The 16,296-nt window shown below is 38.1% G+C and overlaps 1 protein-coding gene across 1 annotated transcript in view; it reads left to right on the top strand.

Moving 5' to 3' along the window:
* The window catches only part of LOC121650916 (ATP-binding cassette sub-family C member 4-like), a 44,966-nt gene that overhangs the window by 645 nt on the left and 28,025 nt on the right, over positions 1–16,296 (top strand). Inside the window, exons 2-19 of the mRNA XM_042002731.1 lie at positions 184–294; positions 3,978–4,098; positions 4,192–4,416; positions 4,494–4,583; positions 4,954–5,117; positions 5,214–5,339; positions 5,533–5,782; positions 6,836–6,943; positions 7,170–7,259; positions 7,558–7,749; positions 7,882–7,976; positions 8,057–8,143; positions 8,241–8,337; positions 10,773–10,985; positions 11,172–11,300; positions 11,473–11,510; positions 11,797–11,891; positions 12,299–12,445. Coding sequence (XP_041858665.1) covers positions 184–294; positions 3,978–4,098; positions 4,192–4,416; positions 4,494–4,583; positions 4,954–5,117; positions 5,214–5,339; positions 5,533–5,782; positions 6,836–6,943; positions 7,170–7,259; positions 7,558–7,749; positions 7,882–7,976; positions 8,057–8,143; positions 8,241–8,337; positions 10,773–10,985; positions 11,172–11,300; positions 11,473–11,510; positions 11,797–11,891; positions 12,299–12,445 — 2,378 coding nt within the window. The remainder of the gene's footprint in view (positions 1–183; positions 295–3,977; positions 4,099–4,191; positions 4,417–4,493; positions 4,584–4,953; positions 5,118–5,213; positions 5,340–5,532; positions 5,783–6,835; positions 6,944–7,169; positions 7,260–7,557; positions 7,750–7,881; positions 7,977–8,056; positions 8,144–8,240; positions 8,338–10,772; positions 10,986–11,171; positions 11,301–11,472; positions 11,511–11,796; positions 11,892–12,298; positions 12,446–16,296) is intronic.

Below are 16,296 nucleotides of genomic sequence, written 5' to 3'. Positions count from 1 at the left end.
AGTATTTATTCAGTTAATACTTACTGTTAATACAACTGTTCAACAAATATGGCAAGAAAAATTAGATAAATTGCATTTAATTTAAGGGATGTTCTGGCTAAAACACCCAAATATGTCTACATAAGTGTGGGACATTTCACCTACTATTGATTGATTATTTATTTATTTAACTTTTATCCTTAGTTGGCTGAATCCCTTGTTCAGAATTGGGTACAAGAGAAAGCTGGAAGAAGATGACATGTACAAAGTTCTCCCAGAGTATGCATCTGATAGACTTGGAGAGGAACTACAGTGGTGAGATGCTGAGCTCCTTTTATTTTCTATATAGCAAAGTAGTTTTCTTATAGAATCAAGCGTTCTCTTCTCTGCTAATGTTTCTTTACATTTTACATGTTTTCTGAAGGACAGACAAACCATCCTTTGCCCCCTGTTTTTCTGTTCATTGGTTTCACAATGAGCTGTCTCACCACTTTTTAGGTCTTAAAAAAAATACAAACCAAACAAATTACACTGCTTATTATTGCTTGCTATTCATGTGCATGTACATGCGCATGTACATATGCATGTGAGCACATGACCAGCACAATAGTTGGACTAACAAGTGTTTCAGCTTCATATCACAGAGATCATTCTGGATATCTTGGATGCTGACTCACTGCCAACTTGAGGTTTGTTTTACCTTTATTGGATGATCCATTCAAGACCCTTTACACTAATTCACAATAAGCAAAAGGCAACCTTGGAATGACCTTCTTTTGGCCTGGGAGAAAGTCCAAGTGTGACGAATTCCCCCTTCATGGCCCAGCTCTTATGACTCTGCACAAGATAGGCTGTCCCCTGTGTGGGAGTGTGGCATCAGTTAACATTGAGCTTGGAGGTGAGCCCACCTATTTATAGATAGAACTTCTCACATGAAGGCTGAACACACTCTCACTCGAATCAAACTACCTCTCATAAGAGCTACAACTTTCAGGAGATCTTTGACTTTAAAGCTTGTAATAAATGCAAGTGTGTTAAACTAGAATGGTAATGAAAATAGAGGTGCAAATAAAATTGTCTTGTTTTTTCTTTGATGATAGCTTATATACTCTCATAGTAACTCTTTTAGTCCAGCTGGAGTATCACCATCACGGACATCATGTCTATACTTTTGGTATCAGTATCACATCTGACCACCTGGGGCTAATTAATCAAAACTGTCAATATGTCCTGCAACCCAGGTTTATCATTATTTTTTTGCCATTAGATCACAGGGCTACATATCTCACCTGAGTTATATTCAACATCTACAGCCACAGAATATTTTCTAACGGTCTACTATTTATATGGTATACAGTAGAAGTACAGTATACTGTATACTGTACAGTACAGTATACAGTAAGTTTGGACACATTTTCCATTGAATCCACTGGGAAAGTGCATCCAAACTTTTGACTGGTACTGTATTTGCAAAGACACAAACAGAAATAACCCTGGTGCTTTTGTTGAAAGGGCAAATATAATCAAATATAAACAACTTATTGGTCTACATGAGGCAAAGATGTTTGATTAAAAAAATAAATAAATAAATAAAAAAATCCAAAATGTTTGTCATGGGGATGAATAGATCATGCTTTTTGTTTGTGTTGTAGCCAGTCACATTGAGAACATTTAACTGGTAGAAGGAAAACAAAACAACAACTCCAATTAAAGAACAAAGCTTTGGTAGGCAATCTTTAAAAAGCTAAAGATGAAAAAGTAGCTTTTAAAGCAGAAAAACACACTCCAAAAGCAGCAATGGTTAAGAAGTTCCTCGTCCCCAGAATTAAACATCATGAAAACTTTGTGGAATCTCACAAATATAAAAAGAAAGACTCAGGTAGTTGATAAAGTATAATTTTACTTGAGTAGTCCCCTTTACAGCAAGGCATAACTTATGAGGATGGTGCATTTATGGAATGAGCTAAACAGCTAAACTTATGGGTAGTCCCCCCAAAAATGTGTCAAAATCCCTTGTAATATTCTGCTGTTGGTACTCAATATTGTTTTCAGTTGTTTGGTGGATTGGATAATTGCTCTGTCCCATAGTGATGAAGAATCAAACATACATTGGCCATTTTACACTTCAGCCGTGTGTGGAAGATCCATATAAATCCACAACTCTTTTTATTATATACATACATAGAGTTTGCATTATATACACAGAGTATCTTTTGACAAATAATTAAAAATAAATATACATAACTTCCATCCTTGATAGCAAACAACAGCAAAATGCAGAGTTTTACAAAGAATTAGAAATCTCCATCATCTTCAAAGTGGAGTCTCGTGGGACGAGGTATTATAAGAATAACTGCTAATGCGCTGAACACCATCCATTAGAAACACCTGCAAATCACAACTGCACTTTGTCAAAATTTCAGAAAAATCGCTTTTATTTTTATAACTGTAATGCAAACGCAGCTAGAGACACAGACATTAATATTGTAAGTTCAAGCTCTAGTAAACATCTGTAAAATGCATTTAAAAGAAAAAGGAAATATCTGTGTCCAAAAATGAACAGTCCTAAAGTTAAAGTGTCATTTTAAGTATTTTGACTATTTTTTTAAATTAAGAGTCTACAACATGTTTACATGTTTTCATCCACACTCTTCATTAATAAGCATTAATATCTGACGGTAAGCCAGGGCAGGATCAGCCAGTGTCATGGGAATGATATCTGACAGTGAATTTCTGTATTTTATTTTATTAATAACAGCCTATTTCAGTTAGATATTGTTAGCCTTTTTTTCATATTACTTTTCAGTGTTAATGGTGTTTGCTAGTAAATCAGCTGTGTAAGAGCCATGCACTCATCTATGAAGATAGATCAGGTTCAGATGTTTAGTGAGAGTGACACAGCAAAACGAAGCAAGGGGATGTCTTCTCTAAATCATTGTTGCTGTGCAGATGTTGTAGGCACAGATCTGATCATTTATGGGCCATGAATGCAATGAGAGAAATTACAAACAGGCTCTAAAATACGAATCAGAACAGGACCTTTCACTAACAAAGTAGGTGACTGGAGGTAAAAAGGATTTATACTTAAACTATGCAGGGGTGGGCCTAGAAAAGTTTTGATGGGGGGCCAGGCGGGGCCCTGACCATATTTTTTTTTTATTTTTGATTTACGTAATATTGAACTGATTATTATAACTAACATGATCTGATGTAAAAATGCAAAGAAAACACAAGTGAGCATTAGTTTGCTCTTTCTGTTGATAAAATACCGTAAAAACAGGCAGATTTCAGGATTTGTTGTGAATGGTGATTAATCATTAATTAATTTGTGAGCCGTGATTAATCTCATTAAAAATTGCATTAATTAGACAGCCCTTGATTAACGCATTAAATTCAGATTCAGAAAACTTAATTGATCCCATATGGGCATTTTATTTGCAGTTTACCACAGACTTAAAGTTAAAGTGCTATTTTAAGTATTTTAACTAACAGCTATGCCTGTTCTTTGATGAACAGTCTAGAACATGTTACAGTACTTTTAACTTTTCTAATGTTATTGTCCACACTCTTCATTAATAGGCATTATTATTTAAGGTTAAGCCAGAGTGGGATCAGCCAGTGTCATGGGAATGGGAATGTGCGTTTCATTTTCTGTCTTCACTTCATACTAGTAGAGGTGAACATCTGCTCCTCTGACTGCAGCTGGGAACACTTTTGGACGGGGGGGGGGGGGGGGCCTTCAGCAGCGCCCATGGCTCATTGAGAAGTAAACGATATGTGCTTTCACGCCAATCTTCAAAAGTCCCCAATAATACCAGAAAAAGTCACTAGATTTATTGCTATTTAATTTCTTTTAAATAGTCTCTAGAGGAGTCTGAAAACTGGCTAAATATACCACCGAAGTTGCTGAGTTGTTAGCTTAGCTCTGACGTGTGCACCAGTTTATTCGGTGTACCAAGAACTTGTGAATAATTATTACTGTTCCATCTATTTTGAAGTCACTGGAATCAAGAAGTTCAGAAGGCTGCCAAAGAGTTGCGGCCACCCAGACTCTCCACAGCTCTCATTCAGTGTTATTGGAAGTCATACTCACTCATTGGGATATACATCTTTGTAGAGGTACATTATTGTCCCACGGTGACATCACTCATATCAAGAGTTAAATTTCTATTTAACTGTGCATGTTACATTTCAGTGTTTCACTTCTTTTAGGAAGTTATCAAAGTCATTCAGCCAGTGCTGCTTGGGAAGCTGATTGAGTACTTTGAGAGATATGACCCAACTCATCCAGCTTCAGTCGATGAGGTTTACGTCTATGCTGCAGGCATCTCGCTGTCCACCATCACCCTGGCTCTCCTTCATCATCTGTATTTTTATCAAGTCCAGTTAGCAGGCATGAAGATTCGTGTGGCCATGTGCCATATGATCTATCGGAAGGTTAGTGATGATGAATGTTAATATCTCTTTGTTTTCTCAGTGTTGGAGACCTGACCTGATATCTTTGTTCCGCAAAGGCTCTTTGTCTTAATAGCTCAGCGCTGGCCAAAACCACCACAGGACAGATTGTCAACCTCTTATCCAATGATGTCAACAAATTTGACGAGGTGACTGAAAACTCTTTAGTTGTAGTTTAAAGCCAAATATCATTATTATTCATAATGCCTATGCTTCTTTTTAAGCTGTTAATATTTTCTGTGATATTAAGGACTGCAGTGTTTTCTCCTGTAGAAATGCTTTCCTCTATTCAGGTTAATATTTCTGTTATTTTGCCCACCTCAATGATTTAAGATAATGTGGACAAAGCATTTGCTATAACATTGTTTGGAGAAGCTTATATGATGTCACAGCATTTGATTCTTTCCAGAGTTGAATTAATTTAAATTAATTAATTCCTTCCCTCAGTTAAATGATTGTATTTTATTCATTCATTAAAACGAAGATCCTATGTTTGACTTGTACAAAATGTCTCTTTAGGTTACCTTATACCTGCACTTTTTGTGGCTTAGTCCTCTTCAAGCAATATCTGTGTTATTATTGTTGCTGTATGCGATTGGCCCATCGTGTCTCGCGGGAATGGCTGTCCTCTTCATTCTGTTGCCAATACAGACCATGTTTGGTCGTTTGTTCTCGCGTCTCAGGTCTGCAGTCTTTTGTCTGTTTTTTATATGGTTTTCTAAACTTATAGAAGTCTTTGTCTTGTTTTCCAGTCCTGCAAATTGTGTCTTGTGTTTCAGGGCTGAAACAGCTGCGCTAACAGACGAACGAATCCGCACAATGAATGAAGTTATCTCTGGGATTAGAGTTATAAAGATGTACGGGTGGGAGAAGCCTTTTGGTACGCTGGTGGATGAGGTCAGAAGGTACAATAGATCTAGTTTTCGTGTATGTTATGATGATTATGGAACTTTTTGGAGGGAATTGTGAGACAATATAATCAAATTCAGTAGAAAGGTGTTGGAGGTTTCCTTGTCCAAAAAAACAAAAGAAGTTAATACATTTTAAATAAAAACCTACAACATTTTAAACAGAATTTGCATGTTTTGTTTTGCACAGAATGGAAATCTGCAAGATCATGCAAAGCTCCTACCTTCGTGGCCTGAACATGGCCTCTTTCTTTGTGGCCAGCAAGATGGTCATCTTCTTCACCGTCTGCGTTTACGTGCTGACAGGAAACAAGCTGTCTGCTAGCAGAGTTTTTATGGCTGTTTCCCTCTATGGAGCAGTCAGACTCACCATCACGCTCTTTTTTCCCTTTGCCATAGAGAAAGTCTCTGAGTCTCTCATCAGCATCCAAAGGATTAAAGTAAATACATCCCACAATGACACAAGTACTTCCTGCAGAAACTAATGACTTTTTCAACATATTTGATTAAGTATCCACAATATGAGGACATAAAATTTACATTTTTAGTTATTTTTAAAAATTGATGTCCAGGTAAACAGGGGCATTAGTGGCCTAGTGGTTACAGACGAGGGCTTGGGTTCAAATTCATAGGCTGACCCTCTTGGGTCCCTGAGCAAGGTGCTTAACCCCCAACCTAGAAGTCCACTGTTGCTAGTGTTGCTAATGTGGGTTAAATGCAGAGAAAAAGTTTCCCAACTGGGATTAGCAAAGTGTAATATAAAAAACGTAAAAAAAAAACACACACAAAAAAATGATGAACAAAACTACAGTTTGATTCTGAAAATCAGGGTATTGAGAAACGTTTTGTGATCAATAGAGATCAATAGATCACAAGAAAAGCTAGAGTTGTATCAGTACTCATGTTTGGCACAGATCAAGAAAATCTTTTCAGATAGATTTTCAGAAGATATCTGCTCCTTGCAGCCTATTGGTGGAAATATTTTAAATATTTTCTCTGCCTTAAAGCCTTGGCAGCTTGTTGTTATTGACTGTAATGGAATAAACCTTTTGACATATTAATGATCTTAACGCATTAGAAAATCTACCAAGGCTCAAAATGAAAGAATGAAGGTTTTTGTTAAATACAAGTCAAAGCCAAGATTTAAATTCCATTAAAAATATGTAGGATTTGTAAATTTAAGAAAACTCAGAAAAATCTTGCAACTAAAGTATAAACAGTTATTTCTGCTACATGGAGCAAGGCCATCTTTCAAGGCCGACATACTATTACATTAATTAATGGTAATTTTAATTTGTCTTTTAGAGGTTATGCTCAATTAACCATCTCTATAGACACTGTTTAAAATGTGTCAAATGTTTTGATTGTTCAGATATCCTAAAAACTCAGCATATTCCATGAAATGTACTTACATTTTCACATATATGTATATTTATATCCAGCACATGTTGATGACATGAAAACTGAAACTGTATTTAACATTTATTTCTAAGACATTTCTGTTGCTGGAAGAAGTTGCTCCTCAACATCTGGGACTTCCTGTGGCAGAGAAGAAGGACTGCATGGTGAAAATTCCGGATTTAGTATGCTACTGGGATAAGGTGAGAAACATGGCAGGAAAAATTCTGTCTCTTTTCTCTTAAAAAAAGTGTCACATGCAGTCTTAAGAGCCCTTAAAGTTCAAAGCGAAGAAGGTGTTATGTTTTAAACAGACTGTGAGGCGTCTTGGGCAGGTTTCAGGTTTATAGCTACAAATAAATCTTGCATTACCTGAAATATTGCAGGGTTACTACTAGAGTGTTCCAGTTCATTTACTTTTTCTTGCAGAATCTTGAAGCTCCATCTTTACAGAATGTGTGTTTCACAGTGAGACCTGAGCAGCTCCTGGCAGTTATTGGACCTGTTGGAGCTGGAAAGGTCAGGTCTGTTCTGTACTCTCAGATTCAGCATGCACACACGGTCATAAATCCTGAGGCATGATAAATAACTTCAACAATGTTTATTTTATAAAAAGATAGATAGATAAAAAGGTCTTTTTTATTTTTTGTATTTACTGTAGATTTTCCTAAATTTATTTTATGCTAAGCTTTGCTTGTTGCCTCCAGGCTCTATTTCTATCTTGAGTTTCTGATCCTCTTGGTTCACCCAGCAAGAAAACCACTGAGTATTTCTAAAAAATTGTCATTCAATCTTAAATTGTGTTTGTAATTGTCAGTCCTCACTCCTGAGTGCCATACTGGGAGAGCTGAGTCAGGAAAGTGGTGTGATCAAAGTCAAAGGAGAGCTGACATACACTTCTCAGCAACCCTGGATTTTACCCGGCACAATTCGGAGCAACATCCTTTTTGGCAAGGAGCTCAACCTCAAGAAGTATGACAGAGTTCTGAGAGCCTGCGCTCTCAAGAGAGTGAGAAACCTCTTGAATCCTGTTGAATACAGTTCTACGTATGCCAACTGTATAGATGAAACACTGCCAACAGTATCTAGTCTAGCTTGTAAATAGTCCAATGTGAATATAAATATCTGGACCTTTTCTTAGGACATGGACATGTTGCCTGGTGGTGATTTGGCAATGGTTGGAGACAGAGGGGCCAATCTCAGTGGGGGACAAAAAGCTAGGGTCAGCTTGGCAAGGTGTGCTAAATAACATTACAGCTATGCATCTTTGTCTTTTGTTCCAGTCACAGAGATTACCTCCACATCTGTGTTTTTAGAGCAGTTTATCAGGATGCAGACATCTACCTGCTAGATGACCCTCTCAGTGCTGTGGATGCTGAAGTGGGGCGGCATCTCTTTGAAGAGTACATTTTTTTTATCAACTTCTCAGCATCACCAGTGATAAAGAATACCATAAGATAAAAAAATGAACGTTTCAGTTACACATATTTTTCTCATCAGGTGCATTTGTGGACTTTTAAGGAAGAAGCCTCGTATTCTGGTCACTCATCAACTGCAGTATCTGAAGGCTGCAGATCAGATTGTTGTCTTAAAGGAGGTTGGTGATTCTGTGTTTACTTGTCATAGTAGTCACAGTATGTCACAGTAAAAGAGAAACCTGATGATTTAAAAAAAAAAAAAAAAACATCATTTATATGTATGAGGTATTGTTACTGGTTAATGGTTAATATAAACCTAGAAAAAATATACAAAATAGAAAAAAAAACTAAACCAAAATACCCCTGAACTACAAGATGAGAGGTGAGAGGTGGGGGTACACCTTGGACAGGTTGACTTTTAATCAGTAAAACATAATGTAGATCATCACTACTGTCTTAAAAATAAAAAAAAGCATTTATCTTTATAATTTGAGATATCAAAATAATTTTACAATCTTATTTCTCTACAGGTTGATGTGCTGTGATTGTCATTTAAAGAAAACTGTGATGATTTTTAAAATCATATAAACCTTAATTTTGACTGAAACAAAGACAAAATATAAAAAGTCTAAACAGAAATGTGACTGCTGTGAGTGTGAAGTATATGCTTATTTTTAACTTGATTTGTTTGGGACATAAGCAGGTTTACACTTTGCATTACTTCTTCATATCTAATGCATGCATTTGTGAATTAAATAGACCCACTGGTGTTTTTAAAGCAGGAGTACTGAGCTTTGGTAGATTTTGGTCACGTTTGCATTTTGCCCGCACTGCCTCAGAAGTTGCTTAGGTAGTCCAGGATATGCAGTTCATCCAGGATGACAGATCAATGTGGCAAGAAGGTTTGCTGTGTCTCCCAGCACAGTGTTAAGAGCATTGAGGAGACACCAGAAGACAGGCCAGCATACCAGAAGATGTGGAAGGAGCTGTAGGACGACAACAACCCAGCAGCAGGACCGCCATCTGCTCCTTTGTGCAAAGAGGAACAGGAGGAGCGGTGCCATAGCTCTACAAAATTACCTCCAGCAGGCCACTAATGTCCATGTTTCTGCTTGAATTGTCAAACTCTTAGGGTGGTATGAGGACCCGACGTCCAACACCATGCAGCCTGATTGGCATTTGTCAGAGAACACCAGAATTGGCAGATTCATCATTGGCACCCTGTGCTCTTCATGGATGAGAGGAGCATGTGTGACAGATGTGAGAGTCTGGAGACGACATGGAGAACATTTTGCTGCCTGCAGCATCCTCCAGCATGACTGGTTTGGCAGTGGGTCCGTGATGATCTGGGGAGGCATATTCTTGGAGGGCCACAGAGTCCACCAAGTTCTAGCCAGAGGTACCCTGACTGCCATTAAGAACTTGGATGAGATCCTCAAACTCATTGTCAGACCATATGCTGCTGCCGTGAGACCTGGGTTCCTTCTAATGCATGACAATGCTCAACCTCGTGTAGCTGGAGTGTGTCAGCAGTTCCTGCATTGATGCTATGGACTGGCTTGCCCGTTGACCAGACCTTAATCCAATCAAGCACTTCTGGGATATAATGTCTTGTTCCATCCACCGCTGCCATGCTGCGCCATTTTCCATACTGCTTATTCCAGTTCGTGGTTGCAGGACAATTCTGAACCTCAGTTTGAATTGTCGTGAGGAATTCCCACAGAAGTTGGGTCGGCCTATGATCTGATCTTTCCTTTTATATTTGAAGTATGATTCTGATACGGGGTTAATTATTTTGATTTTTGTTGATCATTCTTATGTTTTTTTTGTTCTTAACACATTTCACTATGTAATGAATAAAGATTTTCAACTGGAATATTTCATTCATCAAGATCTAAGGGGTGTTGTTTGTTGTTTTCCTTTATTTTTTTGAGCAGTGTATTTTAACTTCCATTCATGGATTCTATAATGAACAGTGTTCACTGAAAGTGGTTTTCAGGAGCGTTCCTGTGTCCATACAGGGATTCCACAACAGAATCATGTCTGCTTTTAATGCAATGTTGCCTGAGGCTCTGAAAGTCACGCCATTTCTGTAATCTTTTATTAATATTATGCACTGCAGATGATAAAATCCTTTTAAATTTTGGGGTTTAAAATGCTATTCTAAAATGGCTTATTTATTTGCAGAAAGTCATTCAGAGTTATGATCTCCTCATCTTTACTTATAAATTTGAAAGATGAATCTCCTGGAGGCTCTCTTAATACATGCCTGTTTGTGTCTGCGACACTGTAAACAGTTGTAAGATCTTCCACCAGGTGTTTTCTTTTTGCATGTTGGAAATTATTGCAATTTTTGTTTTAGTTCACATATAAAATAGTGATTTCTAGGAAATGGGTCTGTACTTACATATTTTGTATCATTGTTTTTTCTACAGTACTGTCCTGTTGAACAAAACCAGAACAGTTGAGGATAAATATTATTTTTCATAATGCCTCAATACATCATTCTGTGACTTTAAGCTCTAAGGACACATTTCAGGATTATAAGAATTTGACTTTCTAATGTTTGTGGTTTGGATTTGTTTCTGTGTGCTTGACGATTTCTGTTTGTTAGGGCCAGATGGTGGCACAGGGGACCTACAGTGAGCTGCAAGGCTCTGGACTAGATTTCACCTCCCTGCTTAAGGAGGAACAAGAGGAGAGACAAGACACAACAACTCAACCTGGGACTGTCTCCTGCTTCCCTGCACTCTCTGACAACTCTTCTATGTCTTCTCTGTCCTCTTCTCGGTATTCTTTGATTGAGGGAGCAGAGCCTCTTGCAGTGGTAGGTATTTTTTTTTTAATGATTAAATCATCTAATATTATTTGTTAAAAAGAAAAAAGCTGCTTGCTTTGCATCCCCATAACCACCAGAGAGCAGTAGATACTCACATTTTCCTATTTTCCCAGTACAGCCTGATTTAAAGCTTGCTGGATGACTTCCACTGACGCCATGGTTTTCTATGTGTAGGTAGTGCAACCAGAGGAGGAAAGCCGCTTAGAAGGAAACGTTGGCCTGCATATATATGTGAAATATTTCTTGGCAGGTGCTAACTTCCTGGTCCTTTTGGTCCTCTTTGTACTCAATGCCCTAGCTCATGTGAGTTCATTTCCTTATTTTATTTTGATAAATACAACAAAGTTTTTCTCGACTACATTTAATATTATATAAATTTCTTGCTATTTTACTTGAGCAAGAAATTAAGTTATATGTTTAGTCTTTCTTTCATTTTAACACAGTGTTGATTTATTCATTTTTGTGTCATATTTAGATTACATTTGTCCTGCAGGATTGGTGGCTTGCACGCTGGTGAGATTTTGCTTCCTTACACAATGTAAAAAAAAAGAGTTAATAACAGGTTTTGTATTTCAAACTGAAATGTTTCTTTCCTAGACTGAAAATGGTTGATGATTTAATAGAAGATGACTGATCCACACAGTTCTTCTTGACATTATCTGTTACTTATTGAAACTGACCTTGTGCTTTAGAATATGAGGAATGTTTTTTGTGAAGTGCCTCAATGTTGCATCGTCCTTTTCTTTGTCATGTTTATTTGTCCTTGTGAATTTTTGTTTCTTTCGTGGCTGACTCGCAGGGCCTCTGAACAGAAGCACATTAGTGTGACAGAGCACCTCAATGGCAGCTACCCCCAGCAGCTGGACCTTGACCTGTACCTAGGTGTTTACGCAGGTGAAGCTTTCTGAACGCACATTGCTTTTTGTGTACTTTTAAGACTGTGAATACAGCAGCTATTCAGTGAACAGATTCACAGTTCTTTGGCTGTGGCCCAAGGCCTTCAAGGCCCAATGTATTTGCACATGGGCCTCAGCTGTACAGCGAGATAGCAGTGCCTTTCTTGTTCTGTGCTGTCGGATTGCTCTGATTGTCTACTTTTGACTCCCAGCCTCTTCACTCTTTCACGCTTTGCATTCGCAGCGATAAAGCAGCATTGAAGAAGAAAAATAAATCGGAACATAACTGTTTGCTCAATAATGCCAATTTAAATTTGTGCAATAGCCGATCTTGTAGCAGGCACAAGGATAAAATTAGATTGTCCACTCATGATTTTTTTTTTCTGTTTTTTTTTTTTTTTTCAGGTTTAACAGCGACCTCAGTTTTGTTTGGCTTTTTTCGCACTTTAGTTTTCTTTAATGTCCTTGTGAAATCAGCCCAAACCCTTCACAACAACATGTTTAACGCCATCCTCCGGACCTCAGTCCAGTTTTTTGACATCAACCCAATTGGTAAGTTTTCATTGAAAGAGCTGAGAAGTTAATTTAATGAAGGAGCAGTGCTCTACAAGACAGATGACTCACCGTACTGGTTACTGTTTCACTTCACCACTAGAGAGCAGACTATCACTTTCTTTGTCATATTTTTTCATCTCATCTTACAGCTTTTACCTCATGGTTTGCCAAGACTGTCAAGTTCACCATGATATAATAATTTATATTTTTAAAATTTTAAAATATTCCTCCTTAAAAAGACAAGAAATAGTAATAATTTAAGTGAATATTAATTTTAAAAATCTAAATTTTATTTTACTAAAAAAGCAAATTAATAGTTTGCTTTTGTTTAATTGAATTTAAAATTTTGCTTGAATTGACTGATATTCTAAAAACCACTGCTCAAAGAAAACCAGCCCAACCCCAATTGCCATTTCTGTCCAAAATGCTATGACAAGATTTGATATTTAGCCATAACGTATTTAAAATGAGGAGTAAGGATGCAATCTTTTTTTATTTTTTTTATTTTTTAGTGTGAGAATGTACAAAAAAGCCAGCAATCAGATTGAGTAAATTCTGTTTGCAGTAGATCTTAAACAATGCTGTATTTGCACTACAGAGCTGTGCAAATACACAGGTATTTATCTTGTGTTCCGTATCAGCAATCTTGATTATTTCATTAGCTTTGTAGGCTGGAGCTGCTGTTCAGTGGCTCTGGGAAATGGACCATGATTTAAGAAAAGTGAACAAACACTTTTTACACAAGGCCAAACAGCGTATTTAAGTTTTGTTTTTATTCAAATTTTGACCATGTTTTGAAGTAATGAGCAAAACACAGAGAAAAAGTAACTATATGAAAATGTTTTACCCTTTTTGTTTTATCTCTATAGTTTGCTGTATTAATTAAAAACCTCTTTTAATTAGGTGAAATAGTGTCACCACAGTCTGTCAGTCATATCCAAAGTCAACTATCAAGTGGCCCACTCTTTGATAACTTCAATTTTTCTGGAGCATTGTTCACCTGTCAGGAGATAATTACTCAGCTTAATCTCTTCATACTGACATGCGTGTACAGCACAATCAGGTCGTGTGGGAATTTTCAACAAGAAGAGAACTTGTATCTGTATAATGAGTCATAATAAGCTGGTAACACAAGTCTATATATGATTTGAGGGTGTTCAGGAGATTGCGGTTTCTACTAGCATTAGAAGTGGGTGTAGTGACAAAGCTCTCCATTGCAAAGCTGTGTTTGGAATGAAAACCACATGTCTTAATCTTTTACTTTTGTTTTTATTACTGATGTTGTTTCGTGCATTGAGCCACCTGGTTGCTTAAAGTATCTGGGTGTGCCTTGCTTTTATAATCTATGCATGTGGAGGAAAGCAAACACTTTGGATAATCTAATAATCTGGTTAATAGTGTGGCAAAACAGTGGCTGCGCAGGCACTGGTATCTGATTGCTGTTATGTTACTATCAGTAACCATTATGTGATCAGTCCAGTCATTACAGCTTGGCCTCCAAGTTTGCAAACAACATTGTGTTTGACTGGATTTGATAAAAAAAAAAAAAACTGCTCCAAGTGTATGCCTTTCTTTTCCTTTGTCCACTTTAGAGTAGATATGACTTATTGTAATTGGTTGTTTCTTTTGCCTCTGTGTATTTTCTTCAACTCATTAATTCCTTTTAGTGAAACCTTGTAGAGAACAACAGGACAAAAGCAGCTGTTGTCGGCGCTTTCTTTTCCTTCTCTTTTAATGTTCTGCTTCAGTCTAAAAATTCTTTTCCCTCACACAATAACTGTCACTTCCATCACAGCGTACACATTCACTACTGTCTTGCTATAAGTGTGAGCGATTTGTAAGTGTGTGTCCGTGTGCTGTTAAGGGTTTGACAGCTGTTTACATGTGTAAATGATAGGTGTGCCACTGCTGCTGCCCATGCCCAGTATTTGATAGCTATCCTCACAGTTAAAGATTACCATTTCAAGCGTTGCTGCACAAAGGTCTTATTTGTTATTTTATGAATGTGGTTTATAACAATAGAGTACAGCTGTGCTGAATTATGATTGATGGAGAAGCATTGTAACTCATCTATGTTTGCCACTGAATGCTTCTGCACCATATGAATCTGTGTTATCTTTTGTGCTTTGGAGAAAGATAATTTCTAACTTGGAGCTTTTCATGATTAAAATTCCTATATACTGTTAAAATACTTCTTTGAGGAGTTTATAAGCTAGCCAGATAAATTTGATAAAAACACAAGCAGTTTTTTTTCTTTTATGTGACTTTATTTAACTTTAAATATTCATGTTGCTCAATTTAAGTATATGTACAATCTTATTACAACTGTTCATCCAAATGTGATCCACTTAAAGCAGCACAGACAGCGGTGAATGTGTCGAGTTAATGTTGATCCCTGTAATTTAGTGTCATTGAGTGGGCTAATCCCCTCAGAGACTGCAGGCCAGGGCTTCAGCTCGTCAGCACAGTTGAGGAGTGGAGTTTCAGTCAACACACACACACACGTTCACATCTCCCGTTCCCGTTTCACATCAGCATAGTGGGCCATCTCAGAGCTGGGTGTCACTCAGCTACTGTTGATGCAGGGAACATTAGATCCTCTGTAGTCAGTGCTGTGAGATTCTAATTGTGTCTACAGAGGCAGTGTTTTTAATGTCTGTATTTCAGGTCTGGGATGCTGGAGTGTTAAGAGTGAAGTGAAGGAAGTACTGCAGAGAGGATGATGATATCGAAGTGTGTAAATTGAATGCGAAGATGGAGTCGTGTGTGTGTGTGCAGTATGGCTGATAGGGCTCCCCCTCGCTCGGCACTTCCACTATTTAATTGCATGAAAGGGAAGGAGAGGAGATTGCAGGAGCCTGGTGGTGTGAGCGAAGAGAATGGATTTAGAATGTATTAGTATTGGCAGCAAGGCGCCGGCGGTGGGAGGCTGCCCCAGGCCTCTGGGCCCTTCATGGAAGTGCAGGTGAGCTGTGCCACCTCCAGCCTTGGCAGCCCCTTCCTCAGTATTGCTTTATTATCACACTTGCTTCACTGAAAGGCCCCTCCAACCGCACTGGGGCCCACACATGGAGCGGCTCTGAGTCGTCCCCTTATCTTGATGTTTACAGGGAACAGCGATTTGCCACACGCTCTGCTCTGGCCGAACCCCACTGTTCCACTTCTTTTAGTGTGATTGGGGGCCCTGCTCACCTAATATCTCCACCTAAGAAGCCACCTTAGTTGGGGGAGCTTGATATTTCCGGAGCCTGAAAAGTGGTGCAAATCACCCCTGGAGTCTTAAAGCATGAGAAATTGTTTGATACTAATGCTGCTGATATCCTGAAACGTCTATACCCCTCTGCACACAATAAGTGATATTGTTGACAACCACCCAGAGTGATTGAAGCCATTGTCCCATGCCGATCTTACCTCATAGGCTTCACCATGCAATGAATGTCTCTGTGTAACTGCATCACTGTAATGTATCCCCTCTTTAGTCTGTAGTCAGTGGAAGAGGGGTCTTTACTTCATCTCCAATGAAACTCTCTGTTAACTGAGCTGCTTGTCAAACAGCTGATAGCTGACTGATATTCCCTGCTCCAATACCCTCCAGCCATGTTATGATGTAACCTGGAGAAACCTATTCTTTTCTTATTGGCATTGTTTGCCAGATATGCATGGATTTGGGCCATCTATGGCTTAGACAGTAAAATTACATAAAAAATTATTGAATATTTCACAAACACAGTTTGACAAGTACTCCCCCGTCTATTCACAGACTAAAGCAGCAATATCCTCCACTGGTATGGTAGATGGTAGCAGCTCTACCCCCTTGCTTGAACCCTCCCCTCGGGATGTCTGTATGC

This window comes from Melanotaenia boesemani, chromosome 12 (genome assembly GCF_017639745.1).
Source record: "Melanotaenia boesemani isolate fMelBoe1 chromosome 12, fMelBoe1.pri, whole genome shotgun sequence".
Lineage (NCBI taxonomy): Eukaryota > Metazoa > Chordata > Actinopteri > Atheriniformes > Melanotaeniidae > Melanotaenia > Melanotaenia boesemani.
The sequence above is the reverse complement of the archived record's forward strand: the minus strand, read 5'-3'. Positions and strand labels throughout refer to the sequence as shown.